The 26,559-nt window shown below is 44.7% G+C and overlaps 1 protein-coding gene across 1 annotated transcript in view; it reads right to left on the reverse strand.

Moving 5' to 3' along the window:
- Positions 1 to 26,559, reverse strand: part of CCDC175 (coiled-coil domain containing 175) — a 68,218-nt gene that overhangs the window by 18,407 nt on the left and 23,252 nt on the right. The window contains exons 8-14 of the mRNA XM_062181490.1: positions 19,320 to 19,401; positions 12,636 to 12,772; positions 9,564 to 9,674; positions 4,454 to 4,525; positions 3,143 to 3,278; positions 2,464 to 2,595; positions 1,883 to 2,021 (exon numbers count right to left, since the gene is read on the reverse strand). Of these exons, the coding sequence (XP_062037474.1) occupies positions 1,883 to 2,021; positions 2,464 to 2,595; positions 3,143 to 3,278; positions 4,454 to 4,525; positions 9,564 to 9,674; positions 12,636 to 12,772; positions 19,320 to 19,401 (809 nt within the window). The remainder of the gene's footprint in view (positions 1 to 1,882; positions 2,022 to 2,463; positions 2,596 to 3,142; positions 3,279 to 4,453; positions 4,526 to 9,563; positions 9,675 to 12,635; positions 12,773 to 19,319; positions 19,402 to 26,559) is intronic.

The following is a 26,559-nucleotide window of genomic DNA, read 5'->3' on the forward strand; positions in this document are numbered from 1 at the left end:
GCAAGGCAGAGGATTAGCCTAGTGAGCCACGGCGCCGGCCTCACTCAATCACTTTTATGCATTGCAGGACATAATATACCATGATGACAAAGTTACAACTCTGTTTAAACAACTATAGGCCATTTTCTTTTTGCAAAGACAGGTACTAAATGGCATAAAATCAGATTAATAACATATCAAAATCAGATGTGAAATGTAGGTCACAGCTCTCATCTACTCTGTCTGCTGTTAAAGATGTTACAAACATGCATACTCAGACTTCCACTCTGCCATTCTGTCTTGGGGAGGCTCTATTCAACTTGACATGATGCACCCCGACATTTACAGACGTAACTTGTTAGAAGTGTCTGACTGTGCTCTGAGCAAAGAGAAACAGTCCACCCTGCATTCTACGTAACTATGGACGTGGTTTAACCACAGCACTTTGGCACACAGTATCACTAGTTCTCTTACTACAGCAGGTTCTGGTTTTTTTTTTTTTTTTAATCCTTTCCCTTGGCATCACTGGAAATAAAACTCATATATTTCAAGCCTTCAGATTAAAATGCTATCTTCATATAGTCGTGGTACCAGGCTGATGTGATCACACATCCTTTCTGATTCCAGGCTGACTAGACATGCACTCGGAGCTGTATTAATGTATCAAAGCAAAAGAACCCAACTTAATATCAAGAGGAATTGGGACTTTCCGTGTAGTATCTGATAGAGAAAAATTTATTTTTGACATGTTCTACTGAAGTAGCAGTTTTATTACACATTGTCCCAAACTGCTCAAATAAGAAATCAAATATAATCAGACATTAAAGATCGGTCTTCAAACATTATAGCCAGTGATGCCATACTTGCCTGTGATCTGTGCAATATAAACCCACATCCACGCCTCAGTGGGACCCAACCATTCAGCACAGCTCCTTTAACTGTCATCTGTTTGAAGCTACCAATCTGAGCACTACAGACTCTTTTTTTTTCAGGCTCTGGTTGCCATAGGGATCTCAGCGGGGCTGGGAGGAACCAGCTCAATCTTGGCTTAGTGCCAAAACGTGGCATTGCAGGCTTCGAGTGAGGCACAGCCGCGCTCACCAGCACCAGGGCCTTCTCCGCGGGGTCACAGACAAGCAGACCGTGGCTCCAGGCTGGAAAGTCTATTTTTCTTATGTTTATGACAAGACAAGGTACTGGGGACTGTCAGCTGGCTTCTGCAGCTTCTCCTAGAGTTAAAACATGCCTTACTTTTTAGAATTTGCTCAGGGTTCTCTGCAAGTATCATTCATCCATACTAACAGCTGCAACAGGACCCCAGAATCTTCCCGGATTTTATTTGCCACGTAGAGACACACAGCAGTGAACCGTGAGTTCCATCCCTCCCCCCTTCCTCCCAATCCCATCCTGCGCCGTGCCTTCTGAAGGCTCAGGCTGACCTGGGAGCTCCTCCCGCAGTTCTCTGAAGTTGAATCTCCTGCTTTCTGAATCGCAGATCCCCCTCTTTTTCTTGATTTATTCTATGTGTTGAAGCAAATCGGGTATGAACTTCACAAGAAGGTGTAATGAGGTGACTGTTTTGCGATACTGAAGCAAGTCTCTCTTCTACATGTGCAGGCGGTGACTGATGGTGTGGCTGGGTAGCTCACGTTGGAAGTCACTTGCCCTCAGAAGTGTCTAACTTCTAGCATAGCATCGGGGTGGCGTGGTCCCAAACAGGGCCATGCAGTGGGCCCAGCAGGTAAGACGCCAGTTGGGATGCCTGCACTCCATACTAGCAGGCCTGAGTTGGAGTCCTGATTCTGTTCACCACTCGCTTGTGACTGACGGCTCTCCTGGGGTGGAAGAGAACAGGGAAACCCTTGCCCGGACTTGAGGCTGACTCCTCAGTGCTGCCCCGTACCTGAAAGAACAGCGCACACCGCTTCTAACTTCCGGTGCTTCTCTGTGTATTCTTCTTCTGCCATCTGAAGTTGTGGAAGCTGATCACCCAGCTCATCTTCTTTTTCTCTACTAATTTGTGCTTTCTGAACAAATATCTCCTTTAAAGAAAATCAAAGAATTGAGAAGTACAATTTTGGAGAATTTTTACAACATTTAAGAATAGAATGTAAGTTCTTTAAAATTTATTGTTTACTGGGGAGAGGGGGGAGAGAAAGAGAGAGAGTGAAGGGGAGGAGAAGAGTGACCATGAGTGTTCCCATGCCACCTCCCAATGGTTTCCCACGCAGTCCCACCTGCCGCCAAGGCTGCTGCCAACAGCTCCACATAATCTAAGCATGTGCTTTTTTTTTTTTTTTTTACCTGAAAAAAATATCTTGTGGTGCTACTTTTTCAGGAAAAAAAAAAAGATAGATTCAGAATGAAATTGAAGCCTTGTTCATGGATTTACTTTACATTTAATTGATAAGAGCAAGATAGGTTATTTCCCCTCCCCCTCATATAGTCATCCAAAATTGTACTTATATATAAAACAAAATTTACCTCATATTTGCTTAGCTCCTCTATCAGCATTTTTTCATTTGTAATAAATTCTTCTTCCTCTTCTCTTAATTCTACTGTAAGTTTTCCAATCTGTGCCACAAATTCCTCGATCTCCTTTTCTCTAAGAGTGGTCTAATGAGGGAAAAATGAGATTTGTCATTTCTCTTGTACTGAGCAGTCAACCTGGTAGTTTCAAATGGCTGGGTGAATTTATATCTTTTCCACGAGATGTGTCTCTGACTTCAGATTATATGGTTTCTCAGTAACCCGAGGAGGGTTTTATTTTTCCCTTCTAGAAATTAGGTGTTCACCAAACCACACCTACAAAAGGCCTGAGGAATGGGCGGGGCCGGAATAGGCAGGACAGAGGGTAAACATAGGTGGTAAGTGAATGATGCTGGGCTCCTGCTTTTCAAGCGTGTTCCCCTAAGCACTGACCTCAAACCAACGTCTGGTTCCATGCTTCACAAGCACATTCAGGACAGAACTGCTACCTCACTTGCTGGACTCCTCTAGGTAACACGCAAGTGGATACAGTTCTCAAGAAAATTAAACAATGTACACAAGAAGTCAGCAGGAAGGGAAAAAGCCTTTTAATAAGCTTTTTAATATGGAAGGAGAATTACTGATATGAAACATAGGGAACTACAATAATTCTAAGTCCCTTGGGTCCCCTTACCTCTCGAAATAATTGAGCTCGTCTACGTTCTGCTTGCTCAAGTTTTTCTGCAAGTTCTTGTACCTCTGCCCTCGCTTTGACTCTCCAGCGTGCATGCTTTTTTCTCAAACAAGCTATTTTCCACTGTGTTATAATACTGAACATGAGGACAAGGAGAACGACTGTTACACTGACGTAGCAGAGCGCCCAAGAGCAAAAGGAATTCAGAGCAAACAAATTGTGATGATATAAAATTGTCTGTGATGCAGACTATGGACATTAACTGAAACAAAAAAGACAAAACACTGACTGCAAGGTGCTTCGGAGTAAGAAGTCATGTCTGTTTGTCCAGTAGAACAGTGGACAAAACACACTCACCGGCCCGCCTTGCTTGGGTAAAGGATAGAAATGGACATGGCTCAGGGCAGGTGGCCAAAGAAGAGGCCCAGGTGGGGACAGCAACAGAATGACCTAAATTGTTCAAGTAAGTTTCATAAACTAAAGTTCAGTAAAGGATTTCAGTCTTCTGAGTTCTCACATTTTCCTCCTTAACAAATATAAAAACATTATATATTTGGAGTTTGGGAAACATGGAAAAGGAAGGAAGAAGAAAGAAAATTGGAGTCATCAATAATAACATTAACAACAACAACAACAACACAATCAGCTAAGTGTAGCAAGTCCTTTTTAGGTCCACCCATGAACCTAAATATTTTGCATGAGAGGACTTTGAAGAGTTTGTAAAAAAAAAAAAAAGGAATTAAAAAGATTATTTTGGTATAAAATATTTTTGAAATCCATGCATGGTTTTTTCACAATACAAATTTACCATGAATGTTTTGAAGACCTCTTGTATGCATGGATTTCACAATTCTTTGCACAAAAATAAACTTATCTTTTAATTCAATTTTCCATGAATTTTCCAAGTACCCATGTAGAATTTTATCTCATTTACATTCACAATTTTTAAGGTGGGTACTATGATCGTTCCCCTTTAAAGGGATGTGAGGCAAGAGAAGTTAACCACTTTCCTCTGTCCCCACACCGGTCACCTCCTCTATGGTTCACGTAGCAGCTTGGGTAAACAACAGGCCTCGTGCAGATATGGACAATTTCATTCTTTGGTGACCCCACGCGATTGAAACAGAAGGAAAACTTTGTTCTGTTCAATACCTCAGTCAAACAAACACATCCAGATCTCAGAGCACACACACACAACTTCATTTGCATACTCATTCCGTGGATTCCAGTAACCAACAAGCACTCTGCACTATCCAGTAACACTGCACATAGTATAGATAACCGAGATGAACCTTTCTTGTTTTGTTTTACCATCTCTGACTTTCTCTTTCCAGGTTTTCACTTAGGAGTTTTACTTGTTTCCGGTATGTTTCTTTTGTTGTTCTAAAACCAAGAAAAATATATTAGATTTAGCATTGCTGCGAGCTGCTAGAATATACAAGATACACTATGTAGGTAAAGTATAATTCTTTCTTTGAAATTTTTAACTGACATAAAAATCGTACATATTTATGGGATACCATGTGATGTTTTGATACGTGTATACATTCTGTAATGTCCTAATTAGGGCAAACGTGCCTATCTTCTCAATCATCTAAGAAAACATTCCAAATCTCTTCTAGCTTTGAGAAGAACATTATCATTATCTATAGTCCTCCTCCTGTGCAACAGAACACCAGAACTCCTAACTCATATCTAACTATAACTTCATACCTACTTTTTGTAAGATTTATTTATTTATTTGAAAGTCAGAATTACAGAGGGAGGGAAAGAGAGAAATCTTCCATCCGCTGGTTCACTCCCCAAATGGCCACAAGGTGGGAGGGGACAGGGGGACGGGACGGGGTCAGGCCAGGTCAAAGCCAGGAACCAGGAGCTCATTCAGGTCTCCCATGTGGATGTGGGGCCCAAGCACTTGGGTCATCCTCTGCTGCTTTCCCAGGCTCTTTAGCAGGGGGCTGGATTAGAAGTAGAGCAGGCAGGACTCAAACCCGTACCTGTTTGGGATGCTGGTGCTGCAGACAGTGGACGAACCCAGCGCCGGCCCCAGCTTCATACTTATTAATTAACCTTTCTCCATCCCTCCCGACCCCCTTCTCTCACCAGCCTCTGAGACCAACTCTCTTGGACTTCACATGTGAGTGAGATCACGTGGTACCCATCTTGCTCTGCTTGGCTTATTTCACGTAACATAATGGCATCCAGTTCCATCCACAATGTGCAAATGACCCTTGTTCACCTTGTTCACTACTGAATAGCATTCCATTGTGTGTACGTACCACGTTGTCTGTACCCATTCAGCAGCTGATGGACACTTAGGTTGCATAGTTCTTAAGCTCAACAGACACAAACTTTGTGTGACAACTAAAGGTTTTAGTGGCAGGCTGACAAAAGGACAATTATAATCGGTTCCAGACCAAACTGATTTTTCAAGCCTTGAGGTAGCTATCCAAGAATAAGGAGGCGATTCTAGGGGAATAATTGAGGAAGGGTTGCTGGAGATGAATAGACAAGGAAGGTGGACTGGCAGAAGGAAGGCACAATGTTGCCCAGGTGGGGACACAATCTTTTACAAAGACGCAGCAGCAAGCACCAGGCCCGACTCTGTTTTGACATTAAGCAGGCTTCCTGCATATATAGGATAGGAAGGTAAGATTATGAGGGGCCCAAAAAGTTTACAGAGAAAAGTACAATTAAAAGATAAGGTTATTTTGGTGCAAAAAAAAATTGAAATTCATGCATAGTGCTTCCATAATATGCATTTCCCACGAACTTTTTGAAGTACTCTCATAATGCTATGCCACAGGAAGAATTAGGAGCTCTGGGTTCTAGATTGGGTTCTGTAGTCTCCAGAAAGCCAAGACAGGTTCTGGAACCACAGGAAAGTGGTAGTTGAGGAAGGCAAGTCTCCTTGTGATTGGGCGGATGGCAGGTGCAGGTAACGGAAGCCTGTGTTTTTGTTCCCCTTCTTCCCTATGAAGTGCTTCATTCACAGAAGTGAATTAAAGCCACAGAAGCAAAATGATACTTTGTGTATCTTCTGAAAGGTAAAAACATACATACATGAAAAATGCAATATGAAATTCTGTAAACAAAATGTTAAAGGCTCAGCATATTCATGAATGAAATTTGGAATACAAAGTGCTGTCACACCAGAAACGTGACTGTGCTCACGTTTTCTCTGTATCTGGAATCAGCATGAGCTCTCAATTTCCTACCAAAATAAATCTGAACTCTTCCCCTGAATCTCTGAGGGTCTTCACAATTCACCCCAGCCTTAATGATTTTGATATTTACATACAGAATAGGCCCCAGAAAGGATTTGAACCATCCCTCTATTTGATGAGCAAACATAAAACTCTAACTTGCTTTCAAGGGTCTAGTTCAAGTTTTTAAATCCTTACATAACAATAATCACCTACCTCTCATTCTTGTATAATTCATGCTTTATTTTTCTAACTCATATATGGCTCATTATTTCTTGTGTGTTAGGCTGGCTTAGCTGTCCAACTAAACTATGAACTATGAACATACCAGTGTTGGTGGAAGTGTGCAATGCAAGCATGATTGTGTGGGAAAGTTTGACAATAATTACAAAAATAGAAATTATGACTGCCTTTAAGATCTAGTAAATCAATTTTTCAGACTTCATTATAAAGAAATGGTCCCATATGTTAACTTCAAAAATCGTTTGTAATATTAGAAACAGGAAAAAACCCAAATACTCATCAATAGAGTGCTGGCTAAATAAAATACAGTACAATCTGAGACAGGCATTTGACCTAGAGGTTAATATACCTGCATTCATATTGGTACATGAGCTTAATTCTAGGCTCTGGCTTCTGTCTCCTAGCCTCCTGCTAATGTAGACCCTGGGAAGCAGCAGGTGATGGCTCCAGTTTTTGGGTTCTTGCCACTCATGTGAGAGCTTAGATTGGGTACCCAACTCCTGGCTCTGACTGGAGCCCCAGCTTAGTCCTGGTCATTGTGGGTATTTGTGGAGTAGACCAGCAGATGGGCACTCTCCATGTCTTTCTCTGTCTTTCACATAATAACATTTGTTAAATAAAAAATATATAGTATATATATACACATGTAAATTTAAATGTATATTTATAATGTTATACAAAATATAACATGAACTTAAGATGATAAAGTCCAATATATTTATATTACATAAATATATTATAAAATTTAAGGGGCCAGTGCCGTGGTGTATCAGATTAAGCAACCGCCTGCAATGTTGGTATCCCATATGGGCACAGTTTGTGTTCACTTTTCATCTGGCTCCCTGTTAAATGGCCTGAGGAAAGCAACAGAAGATGGTCCACATGCTTGGGCCCCCGCACCTATGTGGGAGACCAAGATAAAGCTCCTGGCTCCTGATTTGGCCTGACCCATCCCTGGCCTGTGGCCTCTGAGGAGTGAACCAGCGGGTGGAAGATCTTTCTCTCTCTCTTTCTCTGTAACTCTACTTTTCAAATAAATAAAATAAGATCTTAAAAAAAATATGTATAAGCTATAAAAGGAATACTATGGGACTGGAGAAAAGAATGAGGAAAGATGTCTTATATGTAAGATTTTTTTCCTTCTTTATTATGAAATATGAGAATACTTCAAAAAGTTTGTAGAAAATGGAACTCAAAGTATGAGTTTATGTTTGTCCACATTTTTTCATAATATGAGGGAAATGCATCTTATGAAAAAACTATATATAGGGGTGATGCTGTGCACAGCAGATTAAAGCCCCAGCCTGCAGTGCTGGCATCCCATATGGGTGCTCGTTCGAGTCCCGGTTGCTCCACTTCTTATCCAGCTCCCTGCTAATGTGCCTGGGAAAGCAGCAGAGAATGGCTCAAGCACCTATATGGGAGACCCAGAAGAAGCTCCTGGTTCCTGGCTTTGGATCAGCCCAGCTCTGGCCACCGTGACCATTTGGGGAGTGAACCAGTGGATGGAAGACCTCTCTCTCTCTCTCTGTCTCTACCTCATTCTATAATTCTTTCAAATAAATAAAAATAAATCTTAATATATATATGGATAGAAAAAATATTTTTAAGATTTATTTATTTATTTGAAAGGCAGAGTTACAGAGTGGCAGAGGCAGAGAGAGAGAGAGAGAGGGGTCTTCCTTCTGCTGGTTCACTCCCCAGATGGCCACAATGGCCAGAGCTGCACCTATCTGAAGCCAGGAGCCAGGAGCTTCTTGCAGGCCTCCCATGTGGGTGCAGGGGCCCAAGCACTTGGGCCAACTCCCACTGCTTTCCCAGGCCATAGCAGAGAGCTGGATTGGAAGTGGAGCAGCTGGGACGCGAACCGGCACCCATATGGGATGCCGCCACTGCAGGCAGTGGCTTTATCAGCTATGCCACAGCGCCAGCCCCAGAAAAATATTTTTTACACCCAAATAAACTCATACTTTCAATTTCCTTTTCTTATAAACTTTTTGATGTTTTCTTGTAGTTTCCAACTCCACAGAGAAGAACAAATAACAGTATAAAAAAAAAATCCCATATACCCTTTACCAACTTCTCAAATGTTTCCATTTTACCATATTTGTTTGTAATTCTCCCAAGGATAATTTTAAGTGAAAAACCCAGTTACAGAAAAGTATAAGCCAATGTTTGGGTACCCACAGATACATATCTGTAAACAGTGATTATCTCTGTAAAGACATGGTGAGATTAGGGTAATATTTATTCTATAAGTTACTCATTTCTCTATTTTAATTGTAAAAGCAGGTATAGGCATTACTTTTTTCATCAGAATAGATGAAAGTGAAAGTGATTTGAAGTTGGCGCTGTGGCTCACTAGGCTAATCCTCCGCCTGCGGCGCCGGCACCCCGGGTTCTAGTCCCAGTTGGGGCACTGGATTCTGTCCCGGTGCTCCTCTTCCAGGCCAGCTCTCTGCTGTGGCCCAGGAAGGCAGTGGAGGATGGCTCAAGTGCTTGGCCCTGCACCCGCATGGGAGACCAGGAGGAAGCACCTGGCTCCTGTCTTCAGATTGGCACAGCGTGCCGGCCATAGTGGTCATTTGGGGGTGAACCAACGGAAGGAAGACCTTTCTCTCTGTCTCTCTCTGTCTAACTCTGCCTGTCAAAAAAAAAAAAAAAAAAAAAGTGATCTGGAACAAGAGAAATGACCATCATGGGTGAGGGGAGTCGGTGCAGTGACAACGTGCAGGCTCGATCTTGTCACTGGACCACAGCTGTTCCTCGTGTCCATTTGGAGCCTGTCTATCCCTTTAATGAAGGCATCAATGCTAATGACTTTTTGGGACTGTATAACAGAAAAAGCTAATGATAAATTTCTCCCTCTTGTTGCGGTGTAGTAGAAATTGACACTGATCTATGGTTACCATTTATTAAAAAGTAAACCCAGAAAAGAGTCAAGATTGAAGAAGTCAAAGGCAGTAACCTACTGATGAAGTTCTCGGAGGGTGACGAGTCCTTCTTCCATATTCCTGATGTCTACCTTCCTTTGTGCTATGAAGTTTTCTTTCTGAGCAATGAAAGCCAGTTGTTTCTGATTTCTACCATGAAAAAACAGTTATCATTTGTTAAGGGGGGAAACAATCAGTTTTAATTCCTCGGCATGAGAAAATACGCAAACATACAAAAGGAATTTAACAAATAGTTTGGGGAGTCCAAATCGTGAACTATTTACCAATGTAAATAAATAAAATTAGAAAACAAAGGGTTTTTTGTTGTGTTTTGTTTTGCCAGTGGTGGCTAAATGTAAACTTATGCCTAGGATTCTCACACTATTTACGAAAATTTCAGAGCTCACGGGAGAATACTCATTGCAATAGTAAGCGCAATAAGAGTCCTGTTTCACTCCGTCTCTTTGAGAGCTGGGTCTGCCCTCAGCATTTACAGTGTCATGTTCTGTGAAGGGCAGATGAGTCCGTCAGATCAACTTTGAATACTGGCTTTGCCTCTTTTTTTTTTTTTTGACAGGCAGAGTGGACAGTGACAGAGAGACAGAGAGAAAGGTCTTCCTTTTTGCCATTGGTTCACCCTCCAATGGCCGCCACGGTAGGTGTGCTGCGGCTGGCGCGCCGCGCTGTTCCGATGGCAGGAGCCAGGTGCTTCTCCTGGTCTCCCATGTGGGTGCAGGGACCAAGCACTTGGGCCATCCTCCACTGCACTCCCTGGCCACAGCAGAGAGCTGGCCTGGAAGAGGGGCAACCGGGACAGGATCGGTGCCCCGACCGGGACTAGAACCTGGGGTGCCGGCGCCGCAAGGCGGAGGATTAGCCTACTGAGCCGCGGCGCCAGCCTGGCTTTGCCTCTTAATAACAGTGTCACCTTGGGCAAGAATCTCAGCCTGGGGATAAGCTTCAATTTCACCATCCATAAAATAGGGATTACAATCCCTGTCTCACTGGATTTAATAAATTGACAGGTACTGGACCCAGGACGTGGACCACCAAAATGGTTTTTATAGAGTAGCTATTCTTTGCCTTAACTTTCAGGATGGAATAGCATGGCTGAGACAAGTTAATGGCTTTGTTGGAATGCTCAGACATTGACTGGGAATGGCCCATAACAGAAAGTGTTGTATCTAAGTCGATAAAACTACTAAGGGCTGAGTTGCCATCTCTTTACCTTTTCCAGAATTGATAAATTAAACTCTTAGACCTCTAGGTGATGGAAAGATAGAGAAAATTAGAGTCATTTTTACTTTCTAAATTACACATTTCTGTTTAACTTTAAAAATAAGGCTCAGGGACCGGCGCTGTGGTGCAGCGGGTTAATGCCCTGGCCTGAAGTGCCGGCATTCCATACGGGTGCCAGTTTGAGACCCGGCCACTCCACTTCCAATCCAGCTCTCTGCTATGGCCTGAGAAAGCAGTAGAAGATCGCCCAAGTGCTTGGGCCCCTGCACCTGTGTGGGAGACCTGGAGGAGGCTCCTGGCTCCTGGCTTCGGATCGGCGCAGCTCTGGCCATTGTGGCCATCTGAGAAGTGAACCATCACATGGAAGACCTTTCTCTCTGTCTCTCCTTTCTCTGTGTAACTCTGACTTTCAAATAAATGAATAAATCTTTTAAAAAAAAAAGTAAGGCTCAGGCATCACTTTTTTTTAATCACACACACACACACAAATTAAAGCGATTTGGAATGGCAGCAATGAACCCCATAGGAGCCAGTGCTGTAGTAACATTTGGGGCTTTGAGAAACAATTCAGTTTGGATGAGGGCATGAGGATGGGGCCCTCACGATGGAATTAGTGCCTTAATAGGAAAAGACACCAGAGAGCTTGCCAGCCCTTGGCCACGCAAGCCAGAAAGAAGACCTCTGTGAGCCCCTGCCACGCCGGCCCTGGGATCTCAGGCTTCCAACCTCCGTAACTGAGAACTCAATGTCTGTTGTGTAAGTCAGCCAGGCTATGAAGTTTTATTCTAGCAGCTGGGGCTATCTAAGACAGAATCCAACAATGACGGCCAACTTTTTAGTGTCACGGTAACTTGTCATCAGTACATTATAGGATTCCAACGGCTAACTCACTTAGTATTGACCTGAGAAAGGTTTTTGCCCAAAAAATACTAACAATCTCCTTCTCTGTAGGCTATCCAGTTGGATGAGATGAAATGATTGCAACACCTCTCTGTAGCTTAAAGGCTTCTCCTAAGCGGGCCACGGTACTTACATTTCCATATGATTTAACTGCGAGTGCAGTAATGATCATTACTTACACAGCTTCCCGCTTGCTAGAGGGTGCTGTGTAGCAGCCACTTGAAAAGCATGGGTGAATGCTCACTATCTGTTTGCAGGCACCGCATGAAGTCCTGGAGATGCTGAGTAAGACAAGAGTGACTGCCTTGACCTCCTGGCAGCTCTGGGACCAAGAGCTGCGTGCCCAGTGGACGATAACATGGTGACCCGTGATAAGGAAGGACACGAGCGAGAGGCTTCAGGAGGTTCATGCTGGCAGAAAGGAGGTCGATGCATCCGGACTAGGGAAGCGGGAAGCGACCTTTGAAGGGCGAGTCACAACAGAGGGGCTGAGCGGGTGGGCGAGGGGAGCGAAAAGCCGGAGAAAGGCAGAGTGGGTCCCAACTGGAGTCCGATAGGTGGAAAAGACAGGGGATTTCCTGTATCATTGCCCAGTCCACTGGGTTAGGGGGTTGTGCCAATGGCTGACCCCTTCTCCGGGCAAGGGCCTGCAGGTGTGGAGCCTGTTTGTGAAGAAGGCGGAGAAATCTCGTTGTTTCTCCAGACAGTCTCACAGGGCAAACGCATAATGACTCCTCTGAGTACTGAATTTAGAAGGAAAATTAATGAATTTGGTTTTCACGTATGTGCCCTGAGCCAGGCACGGGAAGCATTATTTAGAATGACAGGGGCCTGCTTACTAGAATATGTCACTTTTCTCAGCAGAATGAAAAACCAGGATGAACCCCAGTGGAGAATCACCACTTTGAAGGCAAGGAAAGGCCCCCAAACCACGACATGCTGAGTCACGTAGGGATCATGGTGCAAACATACTCATCATAGACCTTCCGTTTGTGTGCAAAAACTTTATCCTCCTCACTTAAGACGATCTTCAACTGTCTCATCAGAGCCTGCAGTTTCTCTCGTAGATCTCTGTTCTCTGATTGCACCCTGAGTCGCTTCTCAGTCAGCTAGGAAAAAACAAAGGAACCGGATAAGAGGACTTCACTCCATCACCCCTGTGAGGAGGGCAGCATCAGGCAGGCAACTCCCCAGGGCACTCGGTTTGGTGCTTAGTGCACAATGAATGGGCCACAAGTGCCATCCACGTCATGGGATTCAATGCCACAGCAACGCGGCGATCGCACCTTCTGGAGCCTTTACAGATGATGACAACAGTGTATGCAAGGCCACAGTAACGATCCATAGGAAGTAGGAAATGCTGTAGACAAGCTGTGATCACCCGGTGGCAGCTGTGTCCTTTTGCCGGAACAGAGACTATTCTAAGGGGAAAAGGTAGCACACACAGATGCTCTCGACTAGATACTATGCTTGCTTCTTGTTAAGAACAGTTGCTCTATATCTGTGAGTTCTGCATCAACCAACTGTGGTTGAAAAATATTTGAAAAAAAAATTCAAGAAATTTCCCAAAAGAAAAACTTTGTCAGGTGCTGGGTACTATGCTGAATTCACACAGATGCAGTGATGGGCAGGTATCCCATAAGGCACTATTAGTAATCCAGAGATGGTTTAAGCAAAAGCCTGTGTGTAGGTTGTATGCAAACACTTCAGCTTTTACAAAGGGGACTTGAGCAACTTTGGGTTTCGGTTTCTGCAGAAAATCCTGAAACCAATTTCCCACTGATAGCAAAGGAAGACCGCGTTTCTATTTGAGGACAAAACATAGTACCCACCAGTGTTCTGCATGAGGTAAGAATCTGGTGCCTGGACGTGTCTAGTGAATCGCTTCAAATGAGTGAAGAAAGGTTTGGCAGGAATGCAGGACTGGATAGTTCAAAAGAACCTGCACGAGGACCACTGAAATAGCTGGGTCAAAAAATGTCGTCTTCCAAGTGTTGGAAGAACCAACCAGATAAGGAGGAATTACTGGGCCTAATTCTAGGAGAAGAACCCAGGGTGACAAGGGTTGCACTTAAAACTTTTTGATCGGCCGGTGCTGCGGCTCACTAGGCTAATCCTCCGCCTTGCGGCGCCGGCACACCGGGTTCTAGTCCCGGTTGGGGCACCGATCCTGTCCCGGTTGCCCCTCTTCCAGGCCAGCTCTCTGCTGTGGCCAGGGAGTGCAGTGGAGGATGGCCCAAGTGCTTGGGCTCTGCACCCCATGGGAGACCAGGAGAAGCACCTGGCTCCTGCCATCGGATTAGCGCGGTGCGCCGGCCGCAGCGCGCTACCGCGGCAGCCATTGGAGGGTGAACCAACGGCAAAAGGAAGACCTTTCTCTCTGTCTCTCTCTCACTGTCCACTCTGCCTGTCAAGAATTAAAAAAAAAAAAAAAACAAAAAAAAAAAAAAAACTTTTTGATCTGAGGACATTTACTAACATGGAAGGAACCACTCAGACCCCGAGTTTTTGTCTTCTTGAGTGACAAAGGAGACCAAAGCCCAGGTGTAGGGTTCATCCAGATGTGGAACCTGGATCAACCTCCCTCTGCTGGGGTCTGGGATCCCAAGGAGCTCCGCTTCTGGAAAAGGGTCCATGGGAAACCGGCCAATCATAGTCCTGCCTGACCTCGATGCCCAGGGAATTCAGGGATGAAGATGGTTTTGGACTGGCAAATTGGTAAAACTGAAAACCTGAGGCAGAAAACAAAGGAGACCGAAAACAAATGAGACATATGCCACATCTGTGAATTGGAGAGCTGAGTATTGTGAAGTTGTAAAATCCTCTCCATTAGTAGATTTAATACATTCCCAATGAAAATCAAAGCAGGCTTTTCTGGGAGAATCTGACAAACTGATAAACATTCAAAGGGCCAAGAATAGCTGGAGCAATCTCCAAGTTGAAGGATTTATATTACCATCTATGAGACTCATTTTAAAGTTACCAATCAAGACCACATTGTTTTAATATGAGGAGACACAAATAATCCAACTAAACAGGACACAGTCTACAGTCCATTCATACATTTATGATCCACATTTGGTTTCTGATGATAAATCAATAATAAACCTTTTTTTTTTTTTGACAGGCAGAGTGGACAGTGAGAGAGAGAGACAGAGAGAAAGGTCTTCCTTCGCCATTGGTTCACCCTCCAATGGCCGCCGCGGCCAGTGTGATGTGACCAGCGCACTGCGCTGATCCGAAGCCAGGAGCCAGGTGCTTCTCCTGGTCTCCCATGGGGTGCAGGGCCCAAGCACTTGGGCCATCCTCCACTGCACTCCTGGGCCACAGCAGAGAGCTGGACTAGAAGAGGGGCAACAGGGATAGAATCTGGCGCCCTGACCGGGACTAGAACCCGGGGTGCCGGCGCCGCAGGCGGAGGATTAGCCTAGTGAGCTGCGGCACCAGCCAATAATAAACTTATGATAACAGTGCAACTGTGACACACTGGAGGGGAGTACTATCTTTTGATTAAATGGTACTGATGAATGGAGCAACTTTATGAAAAAATTTGAATTTGATCATTGTCTCACACTTTACACACATATATAAATTCCAGGTGGTTTATCGTTTTCAATGTGCAAAGTCAAACAAAAAGCTTCTAAAAGATAATGGAAGACAAAATCTTTGTGACACAGGTCACAGAAAGCATTAACCAAAAAGGAAAATATTGATAAATTGGGCTTCACTAAAATTAATGTGATTGGTTCACAAATCCTATGTATTTACAGTTTACATGCTATTCTGTATAATATTTCATAACAAAAAAGTTAGACCCCACAATCCTACTACTCAGTATATTTCCAAAGAAAATGAAATCAGAATGGCAAATGCCCTCCCATGTTCAATGCAGCAGCATTTACAGTAGCCAATATATGGATAGAATAAACAACAGTGTACATCAAGAGATGAATGGGGCCGGCGCCGCGGCTCACTAGGCTAATCCTCCGCCTTGCGGCGCCGGCACACCGGGTTCTAGTCCCAGTCGGGGCACCGATCCTGTCCCGGTTGCCCCTCTTCTAGTCCAGCTCTCTGCTGTGGCCAGGGAGTGCAGTGGAGGATGGCCCAAGTGCTTGGGTCCTGCACCCCATGGGAGACCAGGAGAAGCACCTGGCTCCTGCCATCGGATCAGCGCGGTGCGCCAGCCACAGCGCGCCTACCGCAGCGGCCATTGGAGGGTGAACCAATGGCAAAAGGAAGACCTTTCTCTCTGTCTCTCTGTCACTGTCCACGCTGCCTGTCAAAAAAAAAAAAAAAGAGATGAATGGATAAAAAAATGTGATAGCTATGCACAACGGAATACTATGCAGCCTTTAAAAAGATGGAAATCCTGTCATCCACACCATGTATGAGCCAGGTAGATGTTACGCTAAATTAAATAAGCCACGCACAGAAAGACAAGTATGCATGATCTCATGCATATTGGAATCTTAAAGTGCTGAACTCATGGAAGTAGAGTAGAATTGTGGTTACAGGAACTGGAGTTGGAGGAGGAATTGGGGAGATTTGGGTGGGGGAAGTGTTAAAATACAGTTAGAATAGAGTTTACTCTCATCATTGAAATTGCCTCCAATAATCTGTGAGAATTGCAATAGGATATCACTAAGAGCCCAAAATTCCCACTCTAGTGAAAATAATGGCCGGCACTGCGGCTCAATAGGCTAATCTTCCACCTAGCGGCGCCGGCATACCAGCTTCTAGTCCTGGTCAGGGCGCCGGATTCTGTCCCGGTTGCCCCTCTTCCAGGCCAGCTCTCTGCTATGGCCTGGGAGTGCAGTGGAAGATGGCCCAAGTGCTTGGGCCCTGCACCCCATGGGAGACGAGGAGAAGCACCTGGCTTCTGCCTTCGGATCAGTGCGGTGCGCCGGCCGCAGCGCACCGGCCGCAGCGGCCATTGGAGGGTGAACCAATGGTAAAGGAAGACATTTCTCTCTGTCTCTCTCTCACTGTCCACTCTGCCTGACAAAAAAAAAAAAAAAAAAACAACAAAGAAAGAAAGAAAATAATAAATGGGTCCTATTTATTTATTTATTTATTTAAGTGATCCTCATTTATACCATGGAATTGGGTTGAAGGCTATGAATTGAAGAGAAACACGTCTACACATCCCTCTTTGACCTGGTGAGCCAGGCCAGTTTGGGGACTCAAACTATTCAGACATTCATGAGGCTGGAAAATGTGCGGCTGTTACTTGAAGACTGTCTAACTGCTGTTACAACAGAGATAAATGGAATGGGGAAAATAAATTGCTCAGAAAATGAAAAACAATTTAATTTATTTAATTCTTTCACGTGTATTTATTTTAAAGGCAGAAGGAGAGAGATACACAGAGATGCAGAGAGATCTCTTATCTGCTGGCTCAATCCCAAATGCCCACAACTGCTGGGGCTGGTTCAGGTGGAAGCCCGGAGCCCAGTACTCAACTGAGTCTCCGTGTGTGTGCCAGAGACCCAAGTACTTGAGCCATCACCAGGTGTCTCCCAGGGTGCTCATCAGCTGGGAGCTGGAATCAAGAGCAGAGGTGAAACTTGGACCCACACATCTGATTACAGACAACTTCGGGAGCCCACATTGTGGCACGGTGGATTAAGCCAGCACTTGCAATGTCGGCATTCCATAAGAGTGCTGTTTTTGTTTGTTTGTTTGTTTGTTTTTATTTTTGACAGGCAGAGTGGACAGTGAGAGAGAGACAGAGAGAAAGGTCTTCCTTTTGCCGTTGGTTCACCCTCCAATGGCCGCTGCGGTAGCACGCTGCGGCCGGCGCACCGCGCTGTTCCGATGGCAGGAGCCAGGTGTTTATCCTGGTCTCCCATGGAGTGCAGGGCCCAAGCACTTGGGCCATCCTCCACTGCACTCCCTGGCCACAGCAGAGAGCTGGCCTGGAAGAGGGGCAACCGGGACAGGATTGGTGCCCCGACCGGGACTAGAACCCGGTGTGCCGGCGCCGCAAGGCGGAGGATTAGCCTGTTGAGCCACAGCGCCGGCCTAGGAGTGCTGTTTTCAATGCAAGCTGCTCCACTTCCGATCCAGCTCCCTGCTAACACGCCTGGGAAAACAACAGAAGACGGCCCGAGGCCTGGGCTCTTGCCACCTACGTGGGAGCCCCAGAAGGAGTTCTAGGCTCCTGACTTCAGCCTGAACCAACCCTGGCTGTTGCAGCCATTTGGAGAGTGAACCAGCAGTTGGAAGATTCTCTCTCTGTGCCTCTCCTCTGCCACTCTGCCCTTCAAGCAAATAAAATAAATTTTTTTTTTTCTAAAGGGAACTTTGGTTGGTTTATGTCTTCTCATATGTTTGAAGCCAAAAGAATCAGAGTAAGACAAGCCTAGGGGGAAGCCATCCTTAATGCTGATAATTCACAAAGCCCCAAATGGAAAGAATTTAATGGTACAAATCGTTGTTCTGAAAGGATTCCTCATCGGATCTCCCCAGTGAGCCCCAGGGTATGGATGGGGGTCTCCGACAAAGTACAGTGCTATTATCACAGAGGGAGAAGAATTGGGAGGTGGGGGTCCTGTATTTTAGAGCAAGAGGATGGATGAGGACCTGCAGGAGGAAGGAAGGCTGGGGGGCAAGACAGCCCGGAGCTCTGCAATGGGATTCTACCGTCCCCTCCTCCCCATCATGTCCAGCAGAGCTTGCAGTCGATCAGGAAGTGCTCGGCATCACTGAATTCGTTTTAGAAACCAGTGCAAGGGCGGATTTTACATCCTGGTTGGCTGAGGACGGCGGGCAGAGGGCACCGGACCTGACAAGACTCGAACTGTGGAAATAACTGTACGCAGAAGGGCACTGCAAAATGTTTGTGGAAAATGGAATTAAAAGGTAAGTTTGTTTTGGTGCAAAAAATGCTGTGATGTATGCAAACTTGTGTACTGGGCTTAGGAGAGGAGATACCATGGGCATTTCTCCTTCAGTGCCAGGGGCAGGAAGAAATTCCAGGATGCCTAGCGTGCCTGTGTATTTGTGGGTATGCATAAATCAATACAGGTGCAGTGTGCACACTGCTTCATAACCTAGTATCTGACACTCAGTACCATACTGTGACCAATGCTAGTGCTTATTCAACAAGGCCCTCCCATTGCATTTTAATGGTGTTCCCTTACTCCTAATTTTTTACTACCCTAAGAAGTGCTTCACTGAATATCTTGCAGCTAAATTTTAGTTTAAGCCGATATTTACTTCTGAGACAATATCTCTTTTAACTTAAGTTTAGAAAATGGCAAGAGAATTATCCTGGGGGCTAAATCTGACTCAATTACTTCTAAGTAATACGAATATTTTAAAGTGCAGAACAGCTAAAAGATCATAGTTTTTCTAAATAATTCACATGAAAAAGACCCATTAACCATGGACATTCCTAATGCAAAAAACCACTATATCTCCTGAAGAGTTATCAAAAAATTATTCATCTTTATATTGGCACATTTTCTCTTCTGCATATTTAGGATACTTAGAGAGGGAATAAAAATCCTTCAATCAATTACTGTGAATGATCATTATTACTAATCAATAAAAGTTGACTTAAAAATTCCACACTGCTCACACCTGTTTAAAATTTTAACTAAAAAATAAGATATAATTACCTTCTGAAACTCATAATTTCTTTCTTCCTACCTGTTTTATCTTTTGCAGATATTCAGTTTTCTCAATATTGGATATATTGTCCAGCTTTTCCTTGTGAGTTGTGAAAAAATGCCTATGAACAAAGCGAGCCAAACAGATTCACATTAGAGCATGTTTTCTATCAAAGCCACATTCAGTTAAGACATCAGAAACTTCCAATTCCCACCTCCCCACTCAATGTATTGATCTACCTAGGTATTGGAATCAACAAAAGTATTGTTCTTTAAAATAGATGAATGAATATTCATTTAATTATTCGTCCATTTGAGAATCATTGATTGAGCCGGCGCCGCGGCTCACTAGGCTAATCCTCCGCCTTGCGGCGCCGGCACACCGGGTTCTAGTCCCGGTCGGGGCACCGATCCTGTCCTGGTTGCCCCTCTTCCAGGCCAGCTCTCTGCTGTGGCCAGGGAGTGCAGTGGAGGATGGCCCAAGTGCTTGGGCCCTGCACCCCATGGGAGACCAGGAGAAGCACCTGGTTCCTGCCATCGGATCAGCGTGGTGCGCCGGCCGCAGCGCGCTACCGCGGCGGCCATTGGAGGGTGAACCAACGGCTAAAGGAAGACCTTTCTCTCTCTCTCTCACTGTCCACTCTGCCTGTCAAAAAAAAAAAAGGAAAGAGAATCATTGATTGGACACCTGTGTTCTGCCAGATATCTTTTAGATGCTAAGGATAAAGCATAAGCCAAGGTTCTACCCTCATGGAAATCATGTTCTAGTGGAACAGTCAGAACAAAGGCAAGGTATCAAAAAATAAATACTTCAGATAGGGGTGAGTGTTCCAAAGAATACCAAGTGTGAAAGTGACACCCTGACAGTAGGGACTCCATTTTAGAGCACCCGATACTCCATCTCGAGAAATCCCCCCACACCATGAGACTCCGGTCAGAAACTAACTATGGCCTAAAACTAAGACAACAACAGCGCACTGCATCCTGCTTGGCAAACACAGAAACCTTAGAACAAACAGGCTGCACCTGGATTAACGTTAAGATTATAATTTATTCATATCCCACATATGATTTAGGTCGGTGCCTGGACTAATGTCAAGACTGTAATTGATGAGGTTGGTGCCCTGGAGCAGAAGGTTAATCCTCCGCCTGTGGCTCCTGCATCCCATGTGGGTGCTGGTGCTTTTTTTTTTTTTTTTTTTGACAGGCAGAGTGGACAGTGAGAGAGAGAGACAGAGAGAAAGGTCTTCCTTTTGCCATTGGTTCACCCCCAGTGGCCGCTGAGGCCGGTGCACCGTTCTGATCTGAAGCCAGGAGCCAGGTGCTTCTCCTGGTCTCCCATGCGGTGCAGGGCACATGCACTTGGGCCATCCTCCACTGCCCTCCCGGGCCACAGCAGAGAGCTGGACAGGAAGAGGAGCAACCAGGACAGAATCTGGCACCCCGACTGGGACTAGAACCCAGTGTGCCGGCGCTGCAGGCGGAGGATTAGCCTATTGAGCTGCGGCGCTGGCCGGGTGCTGGTTTTAATCCTGGCTGCTCTTCTTCCAATCCAGCTCTCTGCTGTGGCCTGGGAAAGCAGTAGAAGATGGCCCAAGTGCTTGGGCCCCTGCACCTGCCTGAGAGACCCGGAGGAAGCTCCTGGCTCCTGGATTCAGATCGGCAGGTACTTGATCATGTAGGGTCAGGTAGGAGTTCAGATTTTATTCTGAAGGAAGCCAAGGGAGGGTTAAAAAACTATTATTATTTGCGAGGCAAAGAGACAAAGAGAGAGCTCCCATCCACTCCCTAAATGTTCACAACAGCTGGGACTGAACCAAGGTGAAAGTCATTCAATCTAGGTTTCCCACATGGTGGCAGGATCCCAGAGCCCTCACTGTTGCTTCCCCGGGTCTGCATTGGTGAGAGGCAGAAATCAAGAGCCGGAGCTGGAAACCACCCAAGTGTTCCAATGTGGGATGTGGGCCTTTATTTATTTATTTATTTTAAAGATGGGACATGCTCAATCGGACTTGCCCCAAATGGTGGAGTTAGAAATGTGCCAGGGGATTCCAATACAATCCCATCAAGGTGGCATGTACCAATGCCATCTCACTAGTCCAAGTGATCAATTTCAGTTCACAATTGATGACTCTGATAGGTCTAAGAGTCAAAGGGATCACACAAACAAGACTAATGTCTGCTAATACTAACTGATAGAATCAAAAAGGGAGAGAATGATCCAACATGGGAAGCGGGATACACAGCAGACTCATAGAATGGCAGATGTCCTAAATAGCAGTCTGGCCTCAGAATCAGCCCTTAAGGCATTTGGATCTGGCTGAAGAGCCCATGAGAGTATTGTAGACATGGAAAGCCAAGACACCCTGGAAAAGAAAAAAAAAAAAAAGAAGAAGAAGAAGACCTAAATGAAAGATCTCTGCGAGTGAGATCCCAGTGGAAAGAATGGGGCCATCAAAGATGGAGGTACCTTTCTCTGAAGGGAGGAGAGAACTTCCACTTTGACGATAACCCTATCGGAATAAGATCAAAGTCGGTGAACCCTAAAGGCTTCCATAGCCTTGGAAACTCATGACTAGAGCCTAGGGAGATTACTGACGCCATAAACAAGAGTGTCAAATTGTTAAGTCAACAACAGGAGTCACTGTGTACTTACATCTCATGTGGGATCTGCCCTTAATGTGTTGTCTAATGTGAAGTGATGCTGTAACTAGTACTAAAACAGTATTTTTACACTTTGTGTTTCTGTGTGGATGCAAACTGATGAAATCTTTACTTAGTATATACAGAATCGCTCTTCTGTATATAAAGATAATTGAAAATGAAAAAAAAAACTGGTGTTAAATTGGAAATTGCATAGAAAATTAATTAATTTTTAAAAAATATCATGTAGGATCTCTGTCTTTAATGTGCTGTACACTGTGATTTAATGCTATAACTAGTACTCCAACAGTATTTTTTCACTTTGTGTTGCTATATGAGGGCAAACTGTTGAAATCTTTACTTAATATATACTAAACTGATCTTCTGTAAATAAAGAGAATTGAAAATGAATCTTGATGTGAATGGAATGGGAGAGGGAGTGGGAGGGGGGAGGGTTGCGGGTGGGAGGGAAGTTATTGGGGGAGGAGCCATTGTAATCCATAAGCTGTACTTTGGAAATTTATATTCATTAAATAAAAGTTTAAAAAAAAGATTTATTTATTTCAAAGTCAGAGTTAGGGGGAGACAGAGAAAGAGATAGATCAATCTTTCATCTGCTGGTTCACTCCCCAGGAACCAGGAGCTTCATCCGGGTCTCCCACATGGGCCATCCTCTGCTGCTTTTTCCAGGCCATTAGCAGGCAGCGGGATTGGAAATGGAGCAAACAGGACAAGAGCTGGTGCCTACACAGGATGCTGGTGTCACAGGCAGTGGTTTTACCCTCTATACCATGATGCTGGCTGCAGATGTGGGCCTTTAAACTGTCAGGATAGATATTTGCTCCCCAGGAGAGGATTTTTTAAAAAATGTTTGTTTTCATTTACTAGAAAGGCACAGCTGGGGAGAGGAAGAGAGAGAAGAAAGAGAGGAGAAGAGAGAAGAAGGGAGAGAGGGAGGAGAGCAAGAGCAAGAGCAAGAGAGAGCAAGCGAGAGCAAGCGAGCAAGAGACAGATCTTCTGTCTGCTGTGTCACTCTCCAAATGCCCACATTAGCCAGGGCTAAACCAAGCTGAAGCCAGGAGCCAGGAAATCCAAGCAGGTTTCACACATGGGTGGTGGGGCCAAGCACTTGAGCCATCACCTACTGCTTCCCAGGATGCATTAGCAGGGCGCTGGGTTGGAAGTGGAGCAGCCAGGATTCCAGCTGGCACTATGATATGGGATATGGGCTTCCCAAGCAGTGACTTAATATGCTGTGCCACAACGCCCACCGCAGGGAAGGATATTTTAAGCAGAGAAATAACATGATCCCCTGACACGACAATTCTGGTTACCCTGTGGAGAAACACAGCAGAGGAGGAAGACAGAGCAGGTAGAAGGCTGTGTGGTCAAGAGGAGATAATGGTGGTTCTGATTAACATTCTAAGAGTGGAGGTGGCATGTAGGTGCCTACAGGTGTACTCAGGATATACAAGGGCACTTCACAAAGTCCTTAGGAGGTGGGCAGCTAGCCTGGCAGTCAAGATGCAAGTTAAGATGTCCACATCCCGTATCAAGAGTACCTGGGTTTGCTACCTGACTCTGGTGCCTGACTCCAGCTTCCTGCTAATGCACACCTTGGGAGACGGCAGCTAGTGGCTCGAGCAGCTGAGGATCTGCCATCCATGTGTGCCAACCTGGATTGCATTCCTAGCTCCAGGCTTTGGTCTCAGACCAGCCCGAGCTGTTGAAGGCACTCTGGAATGAACCCATGAATGAAAGCGCTCTCTCTCTCTCTCTCTTTTTCTGCCTTGTGTGTGGGTCTACTTCTCCAAAAAATGTTAAAGGAAAAACAGAAATAAAAGATATATTTGTTTTGGTGCAAAATATTTTTGAAATCCATGCTTAGTTTTTTCCATAATATACATTTTCCATGAACATTTTTTGTTCAAAAACTGTGAATGGACTTTAAAATTCTGTGTATCAAGATGAGCTTACTTTTTAATTCCATTTTCTGTTACCTTTTTGAAGTACTTTGTATTCTGAAGATGTGGGTAAGGGGATGTACCTTTGGATTTGGTTAGAGTTGGGTTAGGCTTAGGTAGCGAGGACAATAGGAGTGGTGGGTAACTCCTAGGCTTTTGGCTGGGGTAAGTACCTAAGCGGTGGTGCCATGTTCACTGACAGGGAAGGCTGTTCGAAGAGCTGTGGAATTCGGAGTTCTGTCTCAGATTCCCATGTCTGAGGTGTCTAACAGACCGTTCAAGCAGAGAGGTCAGGTCAGCGACAGAGGCTGCATGTTTAGAGCCCAGGGAAGAGGTCAGGGATGGATATATACACGTGGGAGTCACCAGGGTACAGAGAAGGCTTGAAACCATGAGACTGGAGCAGGGGTTGTGGCGTAGAGCGTGAACTGTCACTTGAGACTCCCACGTCCTGTACTGGAGGACTGTTTTGGTCCCAGTTCCACTGCTTTTGATTCAGCTCCCTGCTAATGCATTCAAGGAGGCAACAGATGATGGTTCAAGTTCTTGGGCCCCTGCCACCCAGCCGTGAGACCTGGTGGAGTTCTAGGCTCTTGACTTCAGCCTACCCCAGCCCCGGTTGTTGTAGGCATCTGGGGGGTGAACCAGCTAAGAGAAGTGCTCTTTCTCTCTCTGTTACTCTGTATTTCAAATAAATAAAAATAAACATTTTAAAAATAAAATAAAGCCATGAAACTGGAAGAAAAATCACATATGGAGAATGTGAACAGAAAATCATAAAGGGCTGAGAACTCCAAAACTTGGTCAGAAAAAACAACTGGAAAAGTTAGGATCCTGAGGACCACCAACTCGTGTAGTAGGTGAAGAAACAGAAGGTGTGTTTGGGAAGCCAGACGAAGGGAGTATTTCAAGAAGGTAAAAGTGATAGACTGTGCCAAATTCACTATGACTTTGAGAACTGTAAGGGACAGGCTAGGCTACTAACGTTTGACAGGATGGATGGAAATCACTGGTAACCTTGGTAACTTGTATATCATTTCAGTTCCCCCTCCAGGCATCTAGAATCTTAATAACTTCACAAATTTTAATGGCAAGCATACACTGCAGGTTACAAACTGGACATAATTTATGTACAACATTTAGCTTCCAATTTCAGATTTCCCATGGGCTGAAAACCATTTGAATGGCAAGGAGAGACCATTTAGAAAGGGGACACTGGGTTTGCCTGTAGCTGTATAAACAGAGCAGGCCAGCTATCAGCAGTGATAAGCAACAAGGACCAAGCCATCAATCTGTGGCTCTGTAATGCGTCTGAGGTGCTCTTATTGTCTAAGCACACAATAGAATTTAAACTTGTGGTGGAGGGATTTGTTTTCCATTAATATTTTGACTGCAAACAGGTAACAGTGCTATTAGGCAACCTTCCTTCAAGTGAAAGATTTCACTGGGGAAAAGTACGGCTTGTGCTCTAGATTAACAGGAAGATGAACGTGCATATTACTTTACTTTCTTGCATTATTTGCTCTTATAGAATTTTATAGAACACAATGCTGGTTTTTCAAATCCACCAAGCAATTGCTGGGTTGCCTCTCTTCACCTCCACAGGTAGAAAAAATGAACTAAGAAAAAAGTGAGAATATAGAGAATTTTCTTTTAATCTCATCAAATTAATCAAAAGCACTTTTTTTCTCGATAAGATGCCACAATAATGAAAACGTTTGAAAAGCCAGGATTACAAAAAAATGATGGGCCATTAAAAAAGGGTGGTCAATGACTCCTCACTTCCTTCTTGAACATATATTTAAAACAACTTAGCTAACAGAAATACTGCTTATAAATAAAACTTTATTGATAGAGGGACATTTTTCATTGTAACTGCTCATAATAACTTCGGGGCTGATTCACATGTGTTCCACTGTGACTTTTTGCCTAGTTTTTCTTCAAAATTTGTATGAACTGAAACTATTAAATCACTTACCAAGAAAAGGTTTATTTTTCCCGAGTTTTAATTATGGTATATTAATTGAATTTGGCATATTTTAAAATTATTGCCTATTTTAAGCACATTATACTCTGCTATTGTGGGGCTCTTTTTAAAATTTTTATTTATTTGAGAAACTGAAAGAGACAGAGACAGAGAGGGATAGAGCGAGCGAGACAGAAAGAGAGAGAGAGGGGCAGCCAGGGGGAGAGGGCTCCCAGTCACAGGTTCACTCATGGAATCCCTGCAAACGGACAAGACTGGCCTGGGCCGAACCAGGAGCCTGGAACTCCATCCAGGTCTCCTACAGTACAGGGGTGGCACGGACCAACCGCCTGAGCCATTCCCGCTGCCTTCCAGGGTCTGCATTAGCAGGATGCTCGAATCAGAAGCTGGCGCAGGGCATTGAACCCAGCTGCTCCAGCATGGAAGGCAGGCATCCTAACCACTGGCTTAACAGCCAGCCAAAGGCCTGCCACTACAACTGCTGTGGCTGTAATCACAGTACATTGAAATCTACCGGGGGAAGTCACTTGTCTTTGGGGCGTCTGCTCGGCCCATAGGTGGTCCATTGAACTGTCAATGAACCACTAAGGTGGGCCCCAGAAACCACATTATAAGACTACATCTTCCAGGCCAGAGCTGACTGCACTAGGAGCCAAGACTGGACTAAACACATTCCCATGTGACAT

The sequence above is a fragment of the Lepus europaeus genome, chromosome 22 (genome assembly GCF_033115175.1).
Source record: "Lepus europaeus isolate LE1 chromosome 22, mLepTim1.pri, whole genome shotgun sequence".
NCBI lineage: Eukaryota > Metazoa > Chordata > Mammalia > Lagomorpha > Leporidae > Lepus > Lepus europaeus.